Here is a 26,580-nt window from a genome sequence, read left to right as displayed (position 1 = left end):
GGAACTGTTACAATTACAAAGATATTTTCGAAATCTCCATTGAATTGCAGCTTTACTATCATCCATAATTTGTGTGAATTCTAGATGGAATAGAAAGTTGGCAATCCTCTACTGGGGGAAGGGTGCTTTTAAGCTTTGAACAAGGGTGTGGCTCACTGTTTTGCTTGCCAACTGCAAACTACATGATTCCAGACATACCCACAGCTCTCTGCTGCAGGGTAGCAGTGACTAGGCTACAGAGATGACTTTGAAGAGCTCCTCAAGTGAGCGGCCTGTATTTCAAGTCAGAGCAGTGCAACAGAAGTCTTTCTCGCTGTTGCACACAGAGAGTCGCAGGGAAGTCTCACTTAACATATCAATCGACTTGGCAAAAAACCTTGGCCCAACTATTGTAGAAAACCATCTACATATGTGGGAGAAATACATTCAAACCTCAATTTATGAAGCTAGTGAATCGCTCGCAAGAAAACTAGTCTTGCAGTTGTTCGATGTCGTTTCAAAAATGAAATGGAAAACATTTATGGAAAAAAAGACCACCACAAGAAAAGAAGCACACCAACATATTGGAATTTAAACTTTAAAATGTGTATCGTGGCTACCAGTAGTCCCTGGAGCGCGAGGGACCGAATTAATACCAGACGGGTCGGAATGCAAAAGTCAGTCTGATGCAACCCCGGCAGGTTATGCACTTCCTACGCGCCAGATGCTCAACACACACACACACACACACACACACACACACACACACACACGCACACACGCACGCACGCACACACGCACGCCTTTCAAATCTGCATCAGCAGAACCAGGAAGAGATTCAATGATCTTAATAGTTATCTTGCACACATGTAGCCACATACACATGGACACAACGTGGTCGACGACAAACAGAATCCATGGCTGATTTCCGTTTTCTTTCTTTTTTTCACAACAGTCATAAAAATGATATTTTCGGTAAACGCTTTACACATGTTGTGCAGAGACTTCATGGGTTAACCCGAATAGTGCATCAGCCGACTATCTAGCGCAAAGAAAGCCAGATTTGACCGGGATTCCTGTGTGGGTTTAAAGGGACTTACCGTATTTCAGGAGTGGTGATCTCTGCAGCCAGCGAATCAGAGCCCTCCGCAGTGGCCAGTGGGAACAAACCTAAAATAAGGACACAAATCGTATTATAGCTGCAAATGGTTGTACAGGGAAAGGCAAACATTAACCGGTTCAACTCGTGTTTAGAATACAAATAATATCTTCCGTTCATCAAAGGTAACTTAGTAATTAAAATACCATCTGTTGCCATTGCCAAAGGCAATTATGCATCTTGGCATATTAAAGACGCAAGTGTAAATGTCAATTTGAATAATGTTCTATTCAAAGAAGATTTAAAGTGCCAGTGAACCCACGGTTTCAACTTCAACCTTACACGATAAAAAATAACTCTTGATTGAGACTAATATGAAAGAGGGGCGTCTTATTCCAATGGTTATGACCCACACCAAAGTTTAATACTTTTTTTATACCGTCGTTTGTTATAATGAGCGATGTTGCATAGGAAGAGAGCTGTGAAAACCTAACACTCATTCGCAGACATTAAATACATTGCTGCTCAGACACAACGTGGAGTTATACTACAAGTCTCCACATGTCCATACGCAACGCACCTCTGGCGTCCCATGGTCTTCACAAATTTGTTGCACTGAATAATAAACCATAGACATGTATTTATTCATTCATGTCCACATCTGTGCATGTATTCATGTCCACATCTGTGCATGTATTCATGCGCACATCTGTGCATATATTCATGTCTACATCTGTGCATATTTTCATGTCTCAGCTGTGCATGTGTTTAGGTCTACATCTATGCATGTATTTATTGTACCTGTGGAGAGCTGTCCCTCTTGGGCCTGAACACAATGCAGCTCATCGATGGTCTCCTTCAAGGAGTCTCGCTCAGTCCTCATACGCTACACAGAGAAAACAATAATAAGAAGAACAAGAATACACATGAATTAAACAGGAAAACTGGTTTCAGAGAAGGCTTTACCACAAAGAGTGACTGACTTGACAAGTGATGACTCGACATACATTTAGACTACACATTTACAATGATGATCATCACATTTCACTGCCTCATTTTGCAGATAGTCATCACAGCGGACACACCTCTGTGGTTTGTCGTTTTAACAGCCAAACCTAAATAGCATACATATTCTAGAGCATATTTCTAAGTGATAGCCTGAATTATTTCTCACGTCACTGCCACAGAGGCAATTCACAAGGGGTCGAGATGTAGACACACAAGACATTTAACATATCTTATAAAAAAGACAGCAATAAAATTGCACAGAGCAATTAACAAAAATAATTGCCTTTACTACAAGTGATATAAAAAGCAACTGATAACGACGTACATCTTTCTCCTTTTGTAGGGAATCCACTTTCTCCTTCAGACGTTTGTACTCAAACTCCATCTTGTCTGCCTTTTTAGACTCCTCTGAGAGTCTGTTCTGGAGTTCAACCACCTGCAGGGCAAACAGTTGACAGTAAACAATCATAAACCAGCATGTTCAAACTAGAAATAAGACAGTCAGGTACTTAAAGGGCTTTATGAAAGTTATGACGAGGGAGGGGTAGGAGGGGGTAGCCTGCTGAACTTGTGCTGTGCTGTTATGGTTTGGATAAGCAGGCACTAATGGCATTTACAAAAACAATGAACCAGCTTTGCATGATTCATATCTGTAGGACTCAGTGTTCTGTTCTTCCCCTACCAGAGGAAACTCGTATACAACGTTGTTATATTAAAGCACAGAGCCCAGAGTTCACTTTGACTAATCCTAATAGTAAATATTGATTAACGTCGTCACACATGGGTGTTTGAGAAAGTACGTGGATATTTATCAAGAGAATAGCAGTGGGTTCCTAAGAAACCAAGAGGCATCTTCTGAAAGCCGTACCTGTCTCTTGTAGGTCTCAAGCTGGCCCTTGGCAGCGTTGGCCTTGCGCAAGTCCTCTTCCAGGCTGAGGGTGCTCTGCATGTACATGGTGTTCTTCTCCTCCAGGAGCTTCACCTGCACACATGGCGACAGGAACACAGACCATGAGGAAGGCTTGAGAAACTGCACCTCATCATTATATTAAACCAAAGACAACAGAATGGTCCTTTTGGTAATCACTTAAAGGAATCATCCATTGCAATCAACCGGGAGACTTTAAAATGAGACACTTAAAAAAATATATATATATGTATCCCTGGATGTTGATATACAATGACAATTAATAGCCTCAAGGGGGGAGGGGGAGGGGGAGGACATGTGCTGGTATCAGAAGGGGTTCCCTGGTTGTGAATGAAAGAAGTGTGTGTTGCGTTTGCCGTGTGTACCTGTCTCCTGAGGACCCCCAAGTCCTCCAGCTTCTTCTTGTAGTACTCCACTGTGCCCTCCAGCTTGGACACCTTGTCTGAGGAATGCCTGTGGGCGGAACGGTCTGTACTTTTAAAACTTTATTCAAGTAAAAAACGAAACAAACATAGTGGAGATTCATGACCTCTCTAAAAGATTCTGACATCTATCTATCCATCCATCCATATATCTAAACATAAAACCTTTCATACATGCTCTAGATTGAAAACGAACCCTTCTATTATTTTACCGTCAACCAAAAAATACACAACTCCCCATGGATTACTTGTATCACCTTTGTGCGGTGTGGTGGAAATACCAATTAATCAAATTCACTTAAGATTCCAAGCTTCCCACAACCCACCACATGTTGACTCAAAACAGGTCCGGCCCGCCTTAAGATCAGCCCCTCCCCTTAACGCTCCCCCCCCAACAGAACCCTCTGGGACCCCCACCTGAGCACGTCCATCTCGTCCTTCAGGGACTGGGCCTCGTCGGCCAGCGAGGTCAGCTCTTCGTTCTGGGAGCGCGACTCCACCAGCTCCTTGTCCAGCTCCTCGCAGCGGATACGGTAGTCGTCTTTGGCCGCCTCCAACCTGGTGGGGGAGCATGGTGGGACAGGGGTTAGGGTTGGGGAGTTACATCCTCAATGTCCACAGTCCACAGGCGAGATGCTGCTACGTATTGATGTTGATCTGGATACACGGTATGTCACGTCGGGTAAAGCATCTGCTATGTGACTCAATAGTATGGTTTTGCAATTGCAAAAAGCAGTAAACATGATGAGCTACGTTTCAGAAGGTTCCAAGGTGGATGATTACTTTCTCCAAAATGTAGATGTTACATGGTGTGGTTTAAAGAGCTCCTCATGAAGATCAGCTATTGAGAGTTACGGTTGCACAAATCACTTATAGCATCACAAAATGTATAAAAATGCATTAATCTCTTAAATAGCTAGGAAATGAAAATACTCAGGATTGTGTGCCCTGGAAACAATAGCTCAGTCCAATGTAATGATGTGAAAAGCCAATAATGTCTAGCCTCTTGACCTAAAAAAACACTTCTTCCACTTCTACCTTGAAGTCAAGGTAGACGAAGTTGCACCGTTTCCTGTTATGTAACTACCGAAATATTCGACTGAAGATAACCTATTGCAGCAAAAGTGTCAATTGCATGACACTTTGAAGTTGTGATGCACAGGATAGGATTTGTGCACCTGTAACACAGACTTGTGAACTCGTAGACCCAATTTAGTGTTAACAATGGTAGAAAAAATATTTACGACTTCAAATGTACTGTTACACATTTGGGACTTTAGAGTACACATGCAAAATAAATATTTACGACATCAAATTCACTGTTACACATATGTGACTTTAGTGTACGCATACAAAATCGGCAGTTACAGGTGCTAAAGACCTTTGCTACAATAATACCTTCCTAGATTAAAGTCACTGTAATCTACAGTGGCCAGTATACAGTGTTGATTTCCAGCCTTTCAAGATAATTGACTACAGCTGGCTGAGTTTCTGTTCCCCAATTACACACTTACAGATCCCACCTCCAGCCAACTGGGCGAAACAATTATGAAGCAACCGAAAGCGAAATGCCCCGTCCACCCAGAGTTCAACTCGTTTGCCACCACACTATAGATTGTTAATCCAGGATTTCCGATAATTGATTGATTGATATTGGAGCTAGTGTGCGACCAGGTCTTGCCTGAAGGTCTCCTCCTGCAGCTGCTCCAGTTGCGTCTGCAGCTGCAGGTGTCGTCGGCCGGCGGGGCTGTTGACGTCCTCTATGGAGTCAGAGTGGTTCAGCCTCTCCATCAGCAGCTGGTTCTCCGCCAGCAGGCTGCCCTTCTCCTCCTGCAGAGCGGTCACCTGAGAGGTGGAGCAGGGGTGGAGAGGAGAGGCATGGGATGGGTGGAGGAGCAGGAAGAGGAGGAGGAGGAGGAGTGGGAGGAGGAGGAGGAGTTGGAGGAGGAGGAGGAGGAGGAGGAGGAGGAGGAGGAAGAAGAGGAGGAGTTGGAGGAGGAGTGGGAGGAGGAGGCGTGGGATAGATGGAGGAGCAGGGGTGGAGAGGAGAGGCATGGGATGGGTGGAGGAGCAGGAAGAGGAGGAGGAGGAGGAGGAGGAGTGGGAGGAGGAGGAGTTGGAGGAAGAAGAGGAGGAGTTGGAGGAGTGGGAGGAGGAGGCGTGGGATAGATGGAGGAGCAGGGGTGGAGAGGAGAGGCATGGGATGGGTGGAGGAGCAGGAAGAGGAGGAGGAGGAGGAGGCGGCGTGGGATAGATGGAGGAGCAGGGGTGGGGAGGAAGGAGGAGGTGTAAAAAAAAAAAAAATTACATGAAAAAAGGGAGCGTAGTGTAGAAAGAGGGGGTGTATGGGAATTGCACAGCAAAACAGATGGGGGGCGGTGTGGAAAGTTTGAGAAAACGGGAAAGACAGGTAATGGGAGGGAGGAAGGGAGTTGGGCCCATGGATGAAACCAAAACAGAATAAGCAAGGAAAAAACAAGATGGTGGAGGAGGATTAATACAAATCGTCACAGTGTGGGAAAGAATTGAAAAGCCGGACAGAAGATAATGGGAAAGGGATTTAGCGGTTCGCTTTTGATATGCCATCTTTGAAATGATAAAAATAATAGAGCTCAAGTTATATATAGCTTTCCTGTGCTACACAATAAAATGCATTGGTTACAGATATTAAAAATAGCTGCTATTCCCTCGTTTAAAGAACAGAACAAACAAACAAAAGTGGGACAACGCCAACAGGGCTACATGCAGCTTTACGAGGCCTTATTATGTGATAGGCAGGGTGGGAACTGCCGCGCAAAGCAGCCAAGCAGCAACTTGATGGCTGTTGCCAAAGTGGTGACTACTGCAGATCGAATAAAAAAAAAAAACATCTACCGTCAGCCAGCTCAAGGGTTAAGAGTATAATATGTAGAGTTTTCTGCCCTACTTGTTTTGTAATTTAAAGGTTTCTGATTTGAATGATAAAAACCATCAGTGAAGTAGACACTTGGTATTGTACAAAGGATGGATTCTACAAGAACGGCTTCGTGCCTGTGGGAAAGCATCTATTTGTTAAATATATGCAGCTAAGCAGGGAAAGCATTACCCCTTATTATTATTACATTTTAATTAAACCTATAAAAAGGTATTTAACATGAGTGAAATAAAAGATTTTTGAAAAAAAATAAAAATAAGACTACATGTCCCATAATGCAAATTACGGTATGGTACAGTTTTATATTCTCCACTACGAAAAAGACCAGCTAAAGATGCATAACAAATAAATGGAAACATTGAAACACTGATGCAAACGTGAAAAATCAAAAACCTAAGAATTAAGACCTAATCCAAAATCATCAGGTTTCAATTGTTTGCAAACTGAATTTTGTTTTTCTTGATTTTGCCCGGTGTGCCCTGAAAATGACTCCCTTTTGGAGCATCTCTGGTCCCAAATATAAAGCTCATCCCCTTCCTGTCCACCCTGGTCACATGACCATACATAGAAAAAAACATCAAGGGTTGACAACAGAGGAAGTTATTAGTCGAGGGGTGAGACTTGACACGCCCACACGGCAATGCAACCGCTTGGTGCGCACACACATTAGGCACACACGTGCACACACGCAGGTGCAAAGAATGTACACACATGAACACGCAGAACTTCAAAAAGTGGGGGAGTCAAAGGGAATCCTAGATTCCAAAATGGGGAGCTACGGCAAGCAGGCGGGGCGGATCCAGGGCTGTTAGACACTGCACACACCATGGATGAGAAGGGAGAATGAAAGAAAAGTGTGGATTTACCCTCTCTTCTAGTTCATTAAAGTCTAACCTCAGTCTATCTCGCTCTTCTTGGACATGGAGGGCCTTTAAAGTAAGGCACACAGCAGTGACACGTCAGGCATAAGGTGGGGAAAATAGATTAGGTTCTTATGGAACGCTTTAAGACCAGGGTTAAGAAGGAGGAAGGTTTAGACCTGATCAATTCAAGACAAATCTAGGTTTTAAGTCATCATTAATACTGTGTTATTAATTAAAAAAACAGACTATACAGCCAAGCATCTACTTTCATTAGAACAATCGTCAAAAACTTGTCCTAAAAGCCGGCAGAGTACGAGTTAAATAAAATAACGGACCCCTACTTTACCACCGGGTGTGAAGTTGATACGCATTTAAAAAAAAAAAGGCATCTAAAATCATTGGTAGGCTGGTAGGCTGATCATTCAATGGTATACATCTGGGTTAATCAACTGGCTAACGACATCACACCTGGTGTTAAAATACTGGCCCTTTAAGAACACACGCTTTGATGGTCAAACCTCCTATATGTGACCGATACAGGATGGCAGGGGTGGAAAGGATCTCCGTACAGACCTGCATGTCCAACTCTCGGCACCTCTGACCGATCTCATCCTTGGTGGCGAGAGCTTCATTGAGCTCCTCCGCCGTCTTCTTCAGCTGTAAGGTAACCAAGGCGACACTTCCTGAATATACAGCTCATATCTCCACTTCCTCTGTCAATGTCAGACAACCAATCAGAGAGACAGCCCTTTTCACGTAAAGTCAAGTCCTTTTAGTCTTGAAAATATAATAACGGAAATATTTAAAGACGTATAAATAAGGTCAAAACTAAATATACAATTCAGCAGACATACTTTACAGAGTATGGTTGAAAAAGAAAATTAAGGAAATGTCCATACCTGTCTGTCTAGTTCCACATAGGAGTCGTTACCTCCCGTCACTGGAGTCTCCTTGCTCATAAGCTAGACAGGGAATGAGGGAAAGGGATTAGACCTTAGGCAAACTTTCGTCACCAATTAGTTCTGTTTCACAGTTGAGTAAGAAAAGGTTCACTCCCAATCCACATTTGATTGGACAAACCCCCTGCCTGTCAATTAGCTTGGGCTACCCTAAGCCAGCTGTGCTACTCAGGGTCAGTACATTCTAGCCAACCGGCTGCAGGGGCTCTACCTCTTGGATGGCCGTCATGACGACGTGCTGCACCGACTCCTCCATCATCATGATGGCCTGGATGTATTCTGAGAAGAAACGGATAAAGATAATCAGTGCATTTTAACAGACCCAAGTACATCTGATCAGAGACAGACATCCCACATTCCGCCCAACGGATACAAATGGTCACACATCATCAGAACATGTACCCACACAACATCCAAACATGTACAGAAACACGTACACACAACACGTACACACACAACCTCCAAACATGTACACACAACATCCAAACATGTACAGGAACACGTACACACTGTGGCAACCCCGATCCAACGGAGGAGTTCGAGCCCCGCCAGCGCCCTCTCCGCGGGCAGGTAGTCAGGGGGAGATATGTGCCGCTCGGCGCAGCGACGCGGGAGCGCGCATCGAGCGCACCCGCGCAATCACGGCGATGCGGAGCACCCGGCGGAGCAAGACGGCGGAGGGTACTCAACGACCGCGTGGGACACCAGTCGGTGGAACGCGACCGAGTGGGAAAGACGCAGTAGGTGGAGATTACCCGAACCCCCGCTAACGCAATTACGCTTCCCCCCAGGACTAAGCCGCCGAAGACGCCGGGGATCGAGACCCCGCCCCCCGCAGCAGGACCAGACCCGGCGCGGTGTCCTTTTTCCCAGACCAGGAAGAACCTGAGTTGACTCCTTCGTTACCCTTTTTCTGCACGAGTGGTTATACGAAATAAAAGACCGTTGTTTGGTCCGTCTCCTTTGGAAATCTCAGCCGCCGACGATCGGGGTTGCCACAACACACAACATCCAAACATGTACAGGAACACGTACACACACAACATTCAAACATGTACACACAAACACACACAACAACCAAACATGTACACACAAACACACAACATTCAAACATGTAAACACACACACACACACCACATCTACATGTACCCACGCAACATCGAAACATGTACACACACACACACACCTTGCTTCTGCTCACAGCTGACGGCACAGCCCAGGATGAGCTGCAGCATCCTGCCGAGCTCGGGGCCGTCCGAGTGCTCCCCGATGAGGTTGACGTCTGGCAGGTTGAAGTCGTTAATCTGCTGGCCGAGCACCTGAGAGAGAGAGAGAGGGGGGGGGGGGGGTCGTTACGCTTTAATGAGCCCCATCCATTTAATAGCGCACCTCATTAGGGCCTCATTGGAAACGTTTACTGATGTTCTGCATTCAGCCACGAGCCCTTAGACGCGTCGTGTACGGTAACTTGGTGAAAGATGGTCTCCGAGAAACGCTACTACAAACATGTATGTAGGGCCTTAAAGGGGACATATTATACCACCAGGTGTGAGTGTGATTAGCAGATTTGGCAGATTTTCGATACGGCTTGTAACGGCTAATCACACTCACACCTGGTGGCATAATATGTCCCCTTTTAAAAGATGCACTTTAATTCGTATTCAATAGTGCTTAGAGACTCTTGGAGCTCATGGTTTCCACAGCTCCCACTGGACACCGCTGTTTCGTGGCCTTGAGTAAAGCTAAGCGGATTGTAATGGAGCTCAACATTCCTGCACTTCAAGGAGAGCTTCCCGGGTCCACCGATGCCAAAGCCCCGAGCAGCCAGCATTACACCCCGACATGGGGACTCCAAAGGCCCAGAGATTACACAAACACAAGTCAGTGATTTACTCGTACAATAGGGAGCAAGGATCAAGTCTGTACACTCAGAGGGATGATGCTGGGAGAGGGCACGGCAATAGTGTGTGGGGATTGATGTGTGGAACCTGTGCTTTTGACCCCATTCCCTGACGCCCCTAACTTGAGACCTCTTCATGGCCTGCATTTCAAAATAGGTCTTCCAGGTAGTAACCACGACTGAAATAACCCACAACATACACAGCTCCAACCTCCATGCTTTGAATCAGTTAGCAAAGGAATACGAAAACATACAATAAAGATACCAGTAACAGCTATTTTATACATTATTCATAAGGCGTTTCCTCACCTCTTGGTTGTAATCAAGGATACCTTTAAGGACTTTCTTGAGATTGCTGATCTGAAAACACAAGGAAAAAGACACAAACACAACTGTTAACAACACAATAAGAGAAAAATAAATAAATCATACCTTTGATTTACACTAGGGATGTTAAACGACTCGTTTTCTGTGAGTCGACGTGTAGGAGGCATAAATCGAAAAATCGATCGATTTCTTCTCTTTTTTTCGGCCCGCGGCTGCAGCAGTTGCAGAGCTCAAAGGATCTGCGCATTCCTTTAAGACAGCGGCCCAGTTGGCCCACCCGTCCTATTTCAAAGGTTGCTATCAGGAGCACACCAATAATGCATTTTTTTTATGAAGTTAAGTTGATATAAAAATGATGATAAACAAAATATCAAAGAGCAGGATTGTGAACCTGTAAATTCCCAATAGGCAAAATGTGTCGGCGTTGTTTTAATTAGGAACGGCAGTTGATGATGCGCGCCTCCTCTTTGCAACGAAATTGTTTAAGTCGGACATAAAACCATTTAATTTAACAGAGGCTACACCCACTAAAACAGATATTTTCGTTTTTAAATAAATATTTGTAAACGAAAATTCACGTACGACTCAGTCGTCAAAGCTGTCCAGGCATCAGTGGTGATGGCAACTTTGTCAGCTGAGGACAGGATCTCGCGGAGGGAGGCTGCTGCTTCGCAGTACATTTTCTCCAGCCTCACAGTCATCGTTTGGCGACATGGCACTGTGTGGGTTGGCTCGAGAAATTAAATCAGATTGCGTAACCCAGTCCCCTCTACTACGCTCATGGGCAGCATATCTCCGGCTATCATCTTAGCTAGCAACCCGCTGATTCTTTCAGCCCGGAGGCTATCACAGGATCTCACCGTAAAGTTTGCGATGCTGCCTTGCTGGCTGGAAGGCTTGGGATGCCTCCTTGCCAGGTGATTCAACATCACGGTTGTGGACGAATGGTACGCAAAATGAGGCATAATTTACCCTGAACTGTTCTGTCATCAATCTTCATGAAACTATCCCACACCGGACTTTTAAGTGAAGATGCCATTGTCATGAAAGGACAAAGGAAGAGATCGCTCTTGGGAGACGTAGCGGTGCGGCAGAACAGAAGTGACCGTTAGAAAAACAACACAGCTACGTCTCCCATTTGAAAAAAAAGAGAAGGATTTATTGTATTTTGATAATTTTTAATTGGTTATTTTGCAGGAATGGGTAAAAAAAAAAAAAAAAAACGATTAATCGATTTCTATTTTTAGAGTCGTTTAGAGCACGAGTCGAGAATCGACCGTTGAGTCGACACATTCTTCACATCCCTAATTTACACATGAATAAATGTAGTCGTTATCTTACTAGACATGGGTTGGGTACAGTGAGATGGAGGTACCGTGAATATGGAAATACATTGAAGAGGTGAGACGAAGCAACACTGACCTTTAACCTCCAGTTGTCCCCCACCTCAGGCTTGACCCTAGTGATCCAGCCGTCGTTGAAAAATGACCCGTCTCTGGAAAAAGGAGTGGGTCAAAACTATTAGTACGGCCAGGGAGAGTGCACGACAACGACCACAGATGGAAGAAACACTTGATCCATATGGAACTATTCAAATTAAATCATCAAAAGGATCATCAGGAAGTAAGACAATAACTGATACAAATGGTAAATTGTTTCCGGTGGATGCTCATAATCGTGCATGTGCAGCCACTATAATTGTGATTTTTGCAAGAATGAATGGATAATGTCAAAGATGAGGTGAAAGGTCTATAAAAAAAAATCTATAAAAATGTACTCCGATGTCAGAAGAAACACAAGACAACCCCATATTCTAGACACAGTTTCTCGTCTTGAGAGAGGCCATTGTCATGGCCGGGTTTCATTTAGATTTTAGAATTCGTACATTTTCTGGAGAGCCTGGGCCATGACCACGCCACTGGTCAGGTCTTCTATCGTCTTGCATGGGGCCTCCACTCCAAACGTCTGGATCTAAAAGGAAAAAACATTCACCATGAGAACAAGATACAGACTACGGTAGGAGTCACGCAGCATCTCTTGCCCAGTTACTGGGAGGGACTTAGTCTAACACATTGCGACTTTTTAGATAACGATGGGGGACATATTTCAAAAAGGAGAACCCAGGTTGGTGCAGGCTATATGGTTCCCTTCTGCCTCCTGGTCTCCTGCAGACTGACAGGCCTGGTTCCAGACTGCCAGGCCTGGTTCCAGACTGGCAGGCCTGCTCTCTTGTAGACTGACAGGCCTGGTTCCAGACTGGCAGGAGACTGGCAGGCCTGGTTTCAGACTGGCAGGCCTGGTTTCCGACTGGCAGGCCTGGTTTCCGACTGGCAGGCCTGGTTTCAGACTGACAGGTCTCCTGCCGACTGGCAGGCCTGGTTTCAGACTGACAGGTCTCCGGTAGACTGACATGCCTGGTCTCCGGTAGACTGACAGGCCTGGACTCAGACGGACAGGCATGATTTCAGACCTACAGGTCTGATGCCGACTAACATGACTGGTCCCCTGCAGACTAACAGGACTCTTCCCCGGTATACTGACAGGGCTTGTCTCAGACGGAGAGGCCTTGTCTCAGAGGAACCGGCCTGGTCTCAGACAGAAGAAGGAGCAGCTGTCTAAGCAGAGGTCCACGTGTCAGAGAGGGAGGGGAGCGAGAGCACAAGGAATGTTGGAAATGCAAGCAGGAAGGGAAAGCCTGGCGGAGACTGTGGGTGTGCAGACTTCAAAATCCTCCTTATTGCATGGTTTTGCAATTCCCTGCAGGTTCCTTAAGGCACTAGGACTGCAAAAGTGCATAATAATTCCTGATTAGCCTATGTCACTTCTTTTTTTAAACAAATCACTGAGAACACAGAAAAAAGTTAACCCTTAAAAATAACTTGAGATAGTGAAAGAATAGTAAGTGGTTGCAGCTAGATAACGAGTAATCAACACGACCAATACTAGACAACACAGACAACAAAGCTGTCTGGTAGCTTTGCTCAGTACTATCAGTGGCAATGCTGCTATGAAAGGAATAAGGGAATTCTACAAGGAATTAAAAATATAACAGATCACACATTTTTACAAGACAAATGAATGGCAAGTGTATTTGCTGTACATAACAGAATCCATTGTCTTTTTAGAATGCCATTAAACTAAGGCAAATAAGACAAATTGAAGGCCACCAATTGAATCATGATCAGGCGTTCCAGTTCCTTCATGGCTCACATTTCTGATGAAACAGCTGCTACTGTGAGGTTGACCACACCACCATTTTTCCTGAGTAGACTAAAAAGAAACTGCAAGACCAATCTCGGACTAGCGTCCCATACGGATGGGTGGCTGGCTGTGGTCCGGTGAGATCGGGCTGACTGCAGTTGATTGCTAGTTGTGAAACTGCCAACTTTGGCCAACATTCTGTAGTTGGGTGTTGGTGTTGGCTGGTGCAGTGTGCAAAACACCTTACTATTGCAAACAAGTAGGTCCTGAATTGAGTGTCAGAGAGGGTTGCTTAGCCTGCAAACCTGCAGCAAGAAGCGGATAAAATGTCAGACACCGATAGGATCCGATTTCATGCCAACCACATCAGATTGCATCCATGATGTGCAATCCTGTGCGTGATGATGACATTAGCCAAAACATGGGACATCCCCCCCACCATAAGCAACAACCCAGGGAACAGGAGTTTGAGGAGGTCCGTTCCAGGATGACAAATGTGGGTCAAGCACCTTTCAACCTGCTGTTCTTATGAGAGAGGGAGGGGAACTGTAGAGTCTTAACTTCATTGGTTCAAACAGGACGTGCAGTGCGGTTATAGAGTTATCCGTTTTGCTATTGTTGTTGATGCCAAGGGTCTTTAGAAACCGACTTAATCTCAACAACAAATTGTTTATCTCTATCTTTCTCTCTCTCTCCGTGTCCGTGTGCGTGTGCGTGTGCGTGTGTGTGTGAACAAGGGTCAGTAAACAAGAAGGCAAGACATTTGACACAGTGTTCTGACACTCGACTTAGCGCGAGAGGGTTGACATTCCAGTGTGATCATACCAGCAACAAAGGCTAGTGCTGCCATGTTCCACACATTGGGCGTACTGTATTGCATCTCTTACTGTTAAAATTAATTGTGTGAGCAGTTGGGTTGAATCATTTGGCCTTCACTATGCATTACATCTGTTTGCTAAAATGAAATGAAATACCTTTTGTCGGAAAAAAAACCATCCTTTTTTTATTATCATCTCCTATTGTAAAGTTCCCTACAGCCAGGCTATTTTCCTTACGAACATGCTAGTTGTTCATAGGGGCAACAACAAGGGCCACCCCGGCCCCCCAAATGAAGAGAGCTTTGTGTGTTTACACACATGATGTTCTAGCAAGGCTTAGCTTCGCTCACCTTTTTGTGACCTAGCAGCTCAAACGATCTGAGGTCACAATTATTGTTCAAATCATACATCACATACATCAGTTGTCGGTTGGTAAACATTGAATGATTTGCAAATGTTTAAAACACTGCAGAAGATGTACACTTTTTAGAATCCCTAGATATTTCAAATATCTGCTTTTACCTATAACAATTCATAGACCACATGAAAGCTAAGAAAATTGCACAGACATTGTAATTTCCTCCAGGCTTTGAACAACATCCCTCGAGCAGAAACATACAAGCATCTTGGAATGAATGCAAGATCTAAATTTGATTTTGCATCAGAACTAGATTAGCTGCTCAATTCGTAAGCCACCAATTAGTACTGACAGAAAAACAAAGGGTGATCTGTAACCAAAGCATGTATAGGAATGAAGGAGGCCTTTTCTCCCGTTCATGCCCGGCCGGCACTATCTGCAAGTATGCCAGATTTCTTTATTAAGCTTTCAGTCCGCCTGCTTTTGGTGAGGGGCACAGCACTGGCTCAGAGCCAAAGGGGGAGAGGAGGGGGGGGGGTGACCAAAACAATAGCACATGCTGGGCAAAAACAATTACCAAGGTACCCCCTTGCAACATTGAACACACAGAATGACAGCAAGAGGGAGAAAAAGGAGGACTAAAGCACATAAACCCAAACTTTAGTCCACATGTGTTGGTCTTAAGATGTATTTGGTTAATATGTATCAGTTTTTGTGTTGGGGTCAACGAACCAGGTCAGCCAACACTACTGCAGTGGTGAGGGACTCAAAGTATTTTGCTGATTTAATCTTCCATCACATTGTGGACTATGCACCCATATGTGCCAAATCCAGCACAGCATTCAGTATTTCAGTCCAGGGCATTATTCTGGCAGCCCAGATTGGACCATTGGGACTTGGGTTGAGTTTGTCGGTACAACTCCTTCTGGAGAGACAGTAGGCTAATCCCAGTCTACTGTGTCATCGTGAATCACCTCATTGTGATTATAGTAATCCCTGGGCATTGAACAACAGTCTTCAGCAGATTAAGTACAATTTCATCAAAAGGACTCTTTTACTCTCACCATTACCATACAACAAAACACATTACACTGACGACCAGTTAAAGTTTGTGTTCGCTAATAGGCGCTCAGAGATCCCCTGCCTCCAGCAACATGATTGGTCGAAACAAGAAAAAAAATATCATAGCTCTTTATATATTAATCTAAAAACTGAATTGTGAGACTACGTCTTAATAGACAGAAATTAGTTCTTTCTCCTGAATAGTTGGTCAGAGATAGTAATACGTAATAGGCGTACTAAGCAATAAACAAGACAAGAATACAACTTAATTTGGGGTTCCAAGTTTCAATGTCAGAATACTGAAACATTTACAAAATTTAGAGGTTAAGTGGGATTGGCTCCAACGGGCTGACCAGTGATTGAATTTTATTTCATATTCAGTTCATTCATCATTTCCATTTTTCTGTATTGAAGATGTGGGCTAGGGGCCTGATAACACAGCCCTGAGCATGAGTCTGGTCAATACATACACAAGATTAACTACAAATGTGGTCAGAAACACATCCATTCCATTACACTGATAGGCAACCATGGCATCATCCAAATGCAGTTGGTGATGGGAAGGCTCTCATGGCATTTTCAGGCATTTGGTCAACGACCATGTATGGACAAATGGGTGTTTGTAGGGACAACAGGGGCGTTAACAAGGTGTAAGCACATTCATTTACAACAGCGACTTCACAGTTGATTGTGAATCATAAAGGAGACCCCATAGAGATTATGATAATCATAACCATATACAACACTTTTGCATCGTTGCAAGCTGTTCGAGGTTTTACATTCAAAATAAAATATACTAATCTGGTGAAGAGAAGGGCTTGTAGTGGGGAGAATGGCTAGCTCCTGATGTTGCATTATAAGATGATTGCACAATTATAATGACGATTATACCCAGGAGAGTAAGTTAAAGGCCATGTCCTTAGTTTAATGGGTTAAACACTGGCAAGTGGCGGGTCTCTATGGGGATATAGGAGTGTAAGTGATTGAATCCTCCAGCATTCTTGCCTTACAGTTAGACCAGTAGTTAGACCAGAATAACAATGTTGTCATATGCATCCCTGCCCGCTCATATCTGTATTTTTAGCTGTGGGCTTGTGTTTGGATCAGTCAAGATCTAATGTCAAATGTACACATCAAGAGTTTGACTATAAGTCTCAATTGTAAACGCTGAAGGCAAGATTCCTCATGCAGAGTAATATATGGACTATATTTGGAAATAATTTTGATTTGAGTAGAGTGCTGTTAAGTAAGTAGAGAACCATATGATAATGGTATCTAGCATAGGACGTTAAACTATAGGCCAGTGTAAACACGAGCTACCAAAATGTCAATCTTTTTGTTGAAGACAAAGTGCTCACTGTTGTGCTGTAGCTCAATGTGTCTCGTTAGGTTTTGCTGAACGCATAATCAGAGGACAAATACAAACCATCTGTTGTTTACTCTGTTTATGTAAGAACCCTAAGGTATATAAAAAGGTATAGGAAAAACGCAGGTATATATATACGTAATATTCCTGCCCAACAATGTCCACAAAACTGCATACACCGGAACATTGGATGATCGGCTCCTTAGCGGTTGGTATAATAGCGATGAAGAGCAAAGCCTTCAGTCAAGATCTGATGTAAAATGTTCACACACATCGTTTGACAACAAGTCTCAATTGTAAATGCTGAAAGCAAAACTCCTCATGCAGACTAATATATGGACTATTTGGAAATAATTTTGACTTGAGTAGAGTGCTGTCGAGTAATGAAAACCATATGATGATGGTATCTAGCATAGGACTTCTTAAACTACAGGCCAGTGTAAACACGAGCTTCCAAAATGTCAATCATTTTGTTGAAGACAAAGTCCTCACTGTTGTGCTGTAGCTCAATGTGTCTCGTTAGGTTTTGCTGAACGCATAATCAGAGGACAAATGCAAACCATCAATTGTTTACACTGTTTATGTAGGAACCCTAAGGTATATAAGATATAGGAAAAACGCAGGTATGACAGACTACGTAATTCACCTGCCCAACAATGTCCACAAAACAACATACACCGGAACATTGGATGATCGGCTCCTTAGCGGTTGGCATAATTGCGATGAAGACCAAATCTCAGTGATGATCTGTCGAGAATTTTCTAGCCCAGATCGCGTTTAAGCATAGCTATGTCGGATGTCTGACATTATCAATTAAAGTAAAACTTAAATAAAAAGGACATCCCTGTACGTTTTACCAGCGGTTTCTCTACCAACACACCGTTAGCCGAGCCAAACAACCACACATATACTGACATTCCGTATACGTAACCAGCGTATGCCTCTGTTATCCTCCGGCCGACAGCCACACAGCAGCTAACGTCAACGTAGCCCGAATTGCTAACATTAGCCTGGAATGCTATGCTAACATAACCAGTATCTACTAAGGCCGTGTGTCAGTCCACGTAATACAATAATCTTCCTTTACACGACTTACCCATGTTAATAGGCTTTCACACAGTTCCATTCGGTCCAAAGTGCTCATCGTCGCCGAAGACTTTTGTGGCAAAACAGAGACAGGCGACGTAATGTGCCTCGTACACTCAGGAGATCTCCGCTGCAAATCCGTCCGGCCAATCACTGACATATTCCGCTTTCAGCGCCTCGCGTGTCGTTACGGTCCGAGGTCGCTGAGGGGCGGGCCGCGGCGCACAGGGCCAATGGGTTTTAAAGAAGAACCCGAGAATAATTTTCGCCTTCTTGAATACCTTTATATTGTTCGGGTCTGATTCCCCTATTAACTGGGAATCAGAGTGGACGGGGTGAGAAAGTATTGCGAATGAATAATGTTATTAGTTGTATATTTCACAAGATTGAAGACGACTTGTTTCAAAGTCAGGGCAGGTATATCATTACGGCAAGAACCGTACGAAAATACTCGACCGCAGTAACAATAGTCCATGTATGCAGATCTCATCCACAGCTGGAATCAAATCCAATGCCAATATCACATTTAGCCTTCTGTTGAAAACCCAGCTATAAAAATGTATCACTGCTCTAAAATAGGCAAAAAATAGAAACAGAAGGAATAAGGTTAACAACGTCAGGCTATTACTCAGATCATGTTTAACCAATTATGCTGTTAAAAAGTGATGAGGACTTAATCTGCCATTACAAAAAGTTATGGCGACATGTCCTCAATGTCCCCAGTATAAATTACACTTATGATGAAGCTTTATAACCGAACACAATCAATCAATCAGTCAATAACGCATTGTTATATAGCATGTCATGTAATTGTTTATCTTCCATGAAGCTAGGATAATGTTTTAATTAGACTAGATATTATGACATGAATATGTTGCGTGTCAAAACAGGGTGTGTGGGTTCGTCAGCTGTGACAAAGGAATGTAAAAGTTTCTAAGTGCACTATGGGCCAACATAAAGCATGCATAAAGCACACACCTTACGCTGATCACACATCTGATCTGACATAATCATAGTCTTACATCTGTGAGATTCAAACGATCATTGCCACCATACATTTATCCTTATTAATTTATTCTTATGAAATGTGTATGACATCAACATCACCAGTAGGCCTATATGAAAAATCGTATGTTGCACGCGCATACAATCAATAAATCCCACTGTGACGTAAGCCATAACATCCAATGGCGGCTGTCTAGGAAGGTTCCAATGAACAACCGCAAGTTTGGCTTCATAAACTTATCACTCATCATTCATAAATGTCACGTCTTACACAATCATAATTGATTGTATGATTTCTTAATTATTATTTTTTTCCAGTTTCTGACCGTTAGGTTACAAATTATTTAATAATACAATCAATCGCAAGTTTTTATTTTCCATATAAAACGAAGAAACTAAACGGCTGCAATTCAATTAATGCAATGTACTACCAGTTGCCAGCAAAAACTTTCGGTAAGAAATCCCTTATTTGTTTAATAATGAACATAATAAATGCATAATAATCATGCAAATAATGATTCCCCCTCCCCAATTCACTAACATCAGGATACCAAACGGAACAAGCCCATGTGTTTCTTTACCCCTTTTTTGATAATCTGGGTGAAGGTAAAACACACAACCTTTTTACTGAAACTAACTTTACTGAATCATTTGAATTGTTTTTAATTCTGCTCCTACATTCCAAAAAGCAACAGAGAGCCGCCTTATTTAATTTCAGTGTAATATCACTGTTTCTGATAAAGACTGTTCATCAAAAAAATGTTTGAACAAGGCACCAAACACACTACACATATCCTGTTCAGATTAGCAAATTCAAACCAGAATGATGCCAGTATGCCAAATTCAAGTTAAGTACAATTAGAATAATTCACATTAGTTTATATTGCAATAAATGCATTTTCATACAAAACACAATGTGCCAGATGCGATATGTTTCATTCAGTATTTGCCTTGTTGTCCAACATGCTGTCAAAAAATGGATGACAAAAGTATCGAAATGACCAGTGTGGAAAAATGGATTACAATGCAGTATTGTTTAGACAGACATCCAGGTTACAACACCAGGTATTGCGGCATCTGTGTACATGGATTGTACATACTGATGTGGAAAATAAACCTCAAACTCCAATCCCTCAAAACAAAACAATAACCAGTCGCAAGAGATTCATCCTCCGCTGGGATTCTTCCAGTCTCATTTGTAGTTCTCCTTCCGTGTCGGGGTAACGTCGAGATCATCGCCCGCCGGACGTCTCCCCCATCCCCCCCCGCTCAGCCGTTGAGCCTTTGCGTCACCACCTCCCTGTACATGATGGAGATGTAGACGAAGAGGAGCAGGATGACTAGGAAGTCGTCCATGAAGCCCAGCAGGCCGAACAGGGCCTCGGGCAGGAAGTCCAGCGGGGACACCAGGTAGGTGAGGGCGCCCACCAGGCACAGCAGGATCCGGATGCGGAACATCCAGAAGAGGCCTCCCATGGAGAAGAGCTCCCTGAAGGCGTGGCGCAGCAGCGTGGGCACGTCTCGCAGGCGGTCCATCAGCTGAGCGGGAGGGAGAGCCACAAGGTGCATAGGTTGGGTCTTCATGCTGCGTTTCTCCAGTTTACTTTTGGGGTTTGAACCCCAAGGTTCTCCCTCTGCCTGCGTCTACGTGGCACGTGATTGAACTCGATGTAAAATAGTCCTTGCTTTTCTGTTAATACTGTTAATACTTTGACCTAACAGTCCGTTTGAAGATGTTAGCTGCATCTTCAGCAGATTTGTGCCCCTTTAATATCTACAACACCAACTAAAACCAAACCATTCCAGTCTACAATAAAAGCCACATGGCCCAGGGGCACTGATCATATTGGATTGTGTATCAGTGTAGGACGCAGAGCTGCGGGGTACTCACGGATCGGGGCTGCCCTGAGAACCTGCGGTTGTAGTCGTTGATGTCCCGGTGGATGAGCTGGGGCACGGCTTCCCCATCCTGGACCCGCTGCGGGGAGTCGTGCTCCTGGAACAGGGGGAAAAGCAGCGTCACCTGGACACAAGGAGCGAGGGGGACAGGGGACACATGATGAGGATTGGTGCTAGAGTCACACCGAGCTCTGCTTTGGAGTCAGCCGTGAAGAGGGGGGTCATCGCTACGTTTGTGCGGTAAGGGTACGTGCAGTGTACTTTGAGGCAAGGCAGCTTTTATTTTTATTCTAGAAAGATTCCCATGAAATTTATTAACAAAATAGTTAATGCCGTATTATCAACCTTTGTTAGTAAATAAACATTGAGTTGTGATTTGCTATAGTTCTATTGAGCTCAAAATAAAGAAGCTGGGGAGGAATCCAGGTAAGATAATAAAAAATGTTAATTTAAAATGATAGTCATATGAATCAACTCTTACCATTTGTCTGCAGATGGGACAGTGTATAGCACCCAGCCAAGTTCCATACCTCCAGTAGGCTACGATGCAGGGACCTGCAAAACAACACAGCATAGTCCTTCATTAACTAAATAACTCATATGTATTCTTAGATAATGATAAATAAATTAAAAAAACACACACACATACACAAACAAAGCATATACAACACCAGATCATTTTTGACGATGTGAAAAAATTCCCATATTTAAAGCGAAGCCTGATCTTACAAATGATATGCAGAAGATATTATGACAAGACTCCTAATCAATGTCCATTGATTGCATCAATGTCCATTGATTAGGTAAATATTAGAGGTGCAGATGTAAACGGCTACCCTCTAGTGGCCGCCTCGGGAAATGCTATTAGAATAACTAACCACAGCTATAACTATGCTATATGTTTCAATTAAAGTTTTACCCCTCAATCCTCAGCCTAATACCTGTTAATAGTTGTGTACCTTTCTGATAAAACTTTCGAAGTTTTTCACGTTGCTCATTATTACACAAACATAATGATTTGCTTCCAAAAACATCACTAATAACCAAAAGTACATATTTCCCTGGTAAAGGTACCAAATGAATTACACCATGACCAGGTATTTCCTATATTGCGGGGACAGAGTATTAACAGAACAAAAAGAGTCCTACTTTTCTTGTACCCCTAGCCTCATCCATCAGCAGTGTCGATGAGTTTGATGAGGTTTTACCATCTGGGGGGCTATCCAGAAGACTACATTTAAGGAGCCTGAGCACAGCATATGAGTCTGGCTCTCACCACAGAAGAGGTGTCCGCAGTTGGTCTCTACGGGCAGCACTGCCTGCTGCAGACAAACCGGGCAGGACATGTCCGTGTAATACTGCTGCCTGGCTTCCGCAGGGTTTTCATCCTGTCACAGCAGAAGAATAACACACATTAACAGAGCGGAATTATTACAGGCTTTGTGCAGCAAGGCGTGCTAAAATAACAGTTACCTCCTTTATTTATGTTAACTTATGCTGTTGATATGCTTATCATGGGAGTGCCACTAAACCTTCATTGGCGTATGGCTATCACAGTGAATATTCCTGTTAGTGGATGAATTGACTCCTTCATTTTTTTACCTGCATGCAGTGCTCAACTATTGTTCTTCATAAGTTTTATTCTTTCTTTATTATTCTCTACAAACTTTGGGACCTATCTCCTTCCTCAATTTTTCCCCTAGAGACGCACATTTTTAAATGTTCAGAAAATAAATGCTCACGTGCTTCTTTTCAGATTATTTAAATAATTTATAGTTTTTAAGATATTCTGCTTTTAAAATACTATTTTTCTTTTAACATGGGAGTCAATACTGTACAGTATGTCAACTGTTTAAGACGTAACTAAACGTCACACACACACACACACACACACACACACACACACACACACACACACACACACACACACACACACACACACACACACACACACACACACACACACACACACACACACACACACCAGCCGTGCAATACATTGGACATTTCTGCATTTTTAGCAATGCATTGCGCTTTTCATTCAGCTATCATTTTATTTGTTTCCAACCATTTACATTTTCTTAAATGGTGTGCATGTTTACATTGTTTACTCCATTTAGATTTATGAACTTTTGTTCAAATCCCATCACTTGATTTAAGCCATTTAACGTATCTTTATGTCTTAATCTATGTGGCTTTATTAAAACATATTTTCAACCTCACTTTGCACTACAGCACTCACCGCATTTTCTGCAGGATATTATTCTAGTTATGTTTGTTCTGCATCAATGCTATCAGAATGCTGTAATGAAATGACAGAATGCATTGTTCCCATATAGAGTTCTCTGCTGTGGCGCTGGATTGTACTTCAATCATATTTTACTGTGGTTAAAAAAGTGTGCACCAACTCCCATTATATGTAGAATGTTGTGGCCTTTCTAACCTGATCAAAACATCACTTGACTCGACCATATCACATTCACATATGGGTATACAGAACACAACGACAAAGCCTGTTCAAGTGAGTTACACATATTGACAAACCCATCATACAACTCAACCATTGTAACACATCATGTGGTTTGATTTTATACTCAACTTTAGTCATAATATTTTCGACTACTGAGAGTGAACTCCCCTATATGACACAATTTTGGCCATGAAGACAAGACAAGTCATCAGGCATTAACACATATTTCCTGCTACCCATCTGTTGTAATCCTCTATGGCAGCAGGAAAGACTAATGGAGTCATCAAGAAGCCACTGTAGGGACACCTGGACAGGCTCAGCTGCCCAGCGACAAGCAAGCCATACTTGGTAGGAGCGTTAGTGGAACGCTACTAGGGGTTGCACGAAACAAATATGCTAGAGGTCTTTGCAAGAACACAGTTACACACAATGGGCTCATAGTCGCAAGGATTACCAGAAATAAGACATTATTAAAAAATATCCCTGGATTATATCATTGTTATTGTTATGTCACTACATGAATAAAAGGCGCTTTATGTAATAAGGTCATTTTTTATTATGAATTAACATATCTATCTACCTAGTCTGTCCAATACTATAGAGTCGGATCTGTATTTTTCTTGTGACTACGATGACTCTGTGATTTCCTCACCTGCTCAGACTGAAGCTGTTCTCGAACAGCTCGGACGTGCTCCTGGTTCTCTGGATGAATGTCCTGGTGTTCCTCCCTGCAAAGGTCAAAGGGCAGAACCCTCATTTAATAGGTTGATGGTTTCGAAAAAAAATAAGGGATTTATTTTAAAATCTAAAAAGGACATGCTGATGTAATCTCATTTGCTATCGCTATCAACATGATCATTTTACTCAATAAAGCTTTCAACATAAAATCAAAACTCCTATAGAAACATGCATCTGGTAGAATAACACCATAAACCAGAAGCTAGACATGTTTAATGATCATATGCCATAACTTGAGTCAAAAAGTATTTTCAGAAGGCCTATGTTGCTTGAATAAAATAATAATCTCTCAAGATAGAGTGCCTTGCATGATTTTTGTAAATAAACCATCTTAGATAATGTCTCTTACTTCAGTACCTTAGTTGCCACATTTAGAGTAAATACATCTAGAAATACAGAAACAGATGCATGGTGTTTGACCAATCAAGACACAGAGATATGCTATACATTCCAACGCCTGCCTTAGTTATGATCAAGGGGATACATTTTTCATAAACACTGTGCTGTGAGTCTTCTAAATACCATGACTAGGTTTTAGATTTCTGGATCTGGCTACTCGGAGCAGATGCGTTGGGAGCATTTAAAAAAAATAATCTTGCAAGCCAGTTCACCAAAGCCACATTGAGATACCAGTAAAATAATGGATTGTGAACCAAGAATATTAATACCATACCTGCAGAGTAAAGTCAGTAAGCCTCCAAGGAAAGCGAAACTGAGCACCACCACAAAAAGCACCTGGTTACTGACCCCCTCAATAAGGGTGTCTTCATCTTGGATCATGTATTCCAGATCCCCCCCACATTGGCCGTCCTCCATATCACGATCTCATATCCTACGTCTCTGAAGACATGGGAAGCACAGTGTTATTGGAGGCATGTACATATGTAATACATGCAGAAAGCTCTTCTTTTGCTAAATGAATAGTAAAAACGTGTAAACCAAATGCTTGAAAAACTGAAAAATTGAAAAATAAAAATATATTATGCAGTGGACCAAAATGTTCTCTGACGATTGAAGAAGCTGATATGGCTTTCTGGATAAAACATAAACAGTATTTCCCTTATAATAACAGTGCCGTTTTGGCCAAACAAATGTTTCTTTCTCTCCCTTTTCCACAAAAAATCACTTTGAATCTTTATATTTGCTGACAACAAACAACATAGTTCACATATATCTGCAATCTAAACCCTTGCTGTCAAGTAGTCATGTTCTGGAAGCCTGTCATGTCTTGAATTACTTTCCCAAAACGTTTGAATGAATGATTTCATTAAGGATTAGCTTCTCAGTTGGCAAAAATAATAGCAACGATTATATAAACGTTTCAATGGTGCTTTAACGGAATTTGACATTACTAACATGACATTATGAGACAAGCAGGCGGTCAAGGTAAGTTAACAGCTGATTACAGACTAGCCAGTACCATTGACTCACTCAGCAAAGGAGCTTCTGACGTTCACGCCAAGCTTCTTCAGCACTAATTTCACAGGCTTAGAACAGTGTTTACAATACAGGTAAGCTAAAACAATAGATAATAAACACGGGTGTGTATTATTAACGTTGCTAGTGATAGCCCTGTCATTAAACGAACCATTTGAATAGCTTCTAAAATATGCGTCTGTCTCGACCTAAAGTTATGTAAATTAATGTTATTAAACGCTGAAACAACCGAACCCCCCTAGGCATGCAGACGGTAATTGGGTGTAAATTAATTTTAGAATATTATTTGTAACGAACACAGCCATACCTTGCATTTTAAAACATACATGTTGAGTTTCCGTATAGTCCGAAGCCAGGATCCCCAACCTGACGTCACCATTATATGCTGTTTCGTAGTCGCGCAATGAATTATGGGCCGTCCGACCAGAATGTGCGCGTCTCTATGACCGACCGTGGCAGACCGCCAGTCTTTTGCCAAGTTTGTTAACGTGATGGCATGCCAAATAACATTATTACAACATTATAGATCAACCAGCGACATTAAAATCAGCAAAATAGATCAATAATTAAAAATGCATTAGCATTACTTGCATTACTAAATTAATAAATACATTAGTACGTTCCTATGTTGTATGCATTTTATGTAAGAATGTTTTATGTAGTTCCAAGCGTTTTGATTCTCATGAAGATATTGGATGCTAATAACGCCCTTATTACAGTAGGCCATAGCAGTAGAACATC

General features: G+C 42.7%; 2 protein-coding genes across 7 annotated transcripts in view; both read right to left on the bottom strand.

Annotated features, from left to right (window-relative positions):
* hook3 (hook microtubule-tethering protein 3) overlaps positions 1-18,534 on the bottom strand; it is a 30,072-nt gene extending 11,538 nt beyond the window's left edge. For 2 of the 5 annotated variants that reach the window (XM_056587917.1, XM_056587916.1), the window contains exons 1-16: positions 18,301-18,508; positions 12,285-12,370; positions 11,822-11,894; positions 10,382-10,432; positions 9,359-9,491; positions 8,384-8,451; positions 8,113-8,175; positions 7,787-7,870; positions 7,217-7,279; positions 5,118-5,281; positions 3,854-3,994; positions 3,380-3,467; positions 2,955-3,068; positions 2,412-2,522; positions 1,880-1,964; positions 1,080-1,149 (exon numbers count right to left, since the gene is read on the bottom strand). In XM_056587917.1, coding sequence (XP_056443892.1) covers positions 1,080-1,149; positions 1,880-1,964; positions 2,412-2,522; positions 2,955-3,068; positions 3,380-3,467; positions 3,854-3,994; positions 5,118-5,281; positions 7,217-7,279; positions 7,787-7,870; positions 8,113-8,175; positions 8,384-8,451; positions 9,359-9,491; positions 10,382-10,432; positions 11,822-11,894; positions 12,285-12,370; positions 18,301-18,450 — 1,544 coding nt within the window. In that variant the 5' untranslated portion in view covers positions 18,451-18,508. Of the gene's footprint in view, positions 1-1,079; positions 1,150-1,879; positions 1,965-2,411; positions 2,523-2,954; positions 3,069-3,379; positions 3,468-3,853; positions 3,995-5,117; positions 5,282-7,216; positions 7,280-7,786; positions 7,871-8,112; positions 8,176-8,383; positions 8,452-9,358; positions 9,492-10,381; positions 10,433-11,821; positions 11,895-12,284; positions 12,371-18,300 lie in introns of all 5 variants that reach the window. The other 3 variants (XM_056587918.1, XM_056587919.1, XM_056587920.1) reach the window with 2 other exon arrangements.
* A 101-nt stretch (positions 18,535-18,635) lies between these two features.
* Positions 18,636-26,232, bottom strand: rnf170 (ring finger protein 170). 2 transcript variants are annotated; one of them, XM_056587768.1, is made up of 7 exons: positions 26,166-26,232; positions 25,076-25,242; positions 24,317-24,392; positions 22,471-22,582; positions 21,676-21,749; positions 21,187-21,318; positions 18,636-20,834 (listed from the first exon to the last, which is right to left on the bottom strand). In XM_056587768.1, the coding sequence occupies exons 2-7, from the start codon at positions 25,216-25,218 to the stop codon at positions 20,565-20,567; spliced, it is 807 nt and encodes a 268-aa protein (XP_056443743.1). In that variant the 5' UTR covers positions 25,219-25,242; positions 26,166-26,232; the 3' UTR covers positions 18,636-20,564. The 2 variants fall into 2 exon arrangements, with proteins under 2 accessions (XP_056443743.1, XP_056443744.1); XM_056587769.1 differs by having other exon boundaries at positions 25,076-25,240; positions 26,147-26,211.
* Between the last annotated feature and the right edge of the window lie 348 nt (positions 26,233-26,580).

The sequence above is a fragment of the Gadus chalcogrammus genome, chromosome 4 (genome assembly GCF_026213295.1).
Source record: "Gadus chalcogrammus isolate NIFS_2021 chromosome 4, NIFS_Gcha_1.0, whole genome shotgun sequence".
Lineage (NCBI taxonomy): Eukaryota > Metazoa > Chordata > Actinopteri > Gadiformes > Gadidae > Gadus > Gadus chalcogrammus.
The sequence above is the reverse complement of the archived record's forward strand: the minus strand, read 5'-3'. Positions and strand labels throughout refer to the sequence as shown.

Excerpts from the sequence above, each read along its gene's own strand:
- rnf170 (XM_056587768.1), bottom strand. The coding sequence starts at position 25,218 with ATGGAGGACGGCCAATGTGGGGGGGATCTGGAATACATGATCCAAGAT. Across the intron at positions 21,750-22,470 it reads CTGCGGACACCTCTTCTGTG|GTCCCTGCATCGTAGCCTAC; the intron begins GTGAGAGCCAGA and ends GTTGTTTTGCAG. Across the intron at positions 21,319-21,675 it reads GTCCCATCTGCAGACAAATG|GTGACGCTGCTTTTCCCCCT; the intron begins GTAAGAGTTGAT and ends CCTTGTGTCCAG.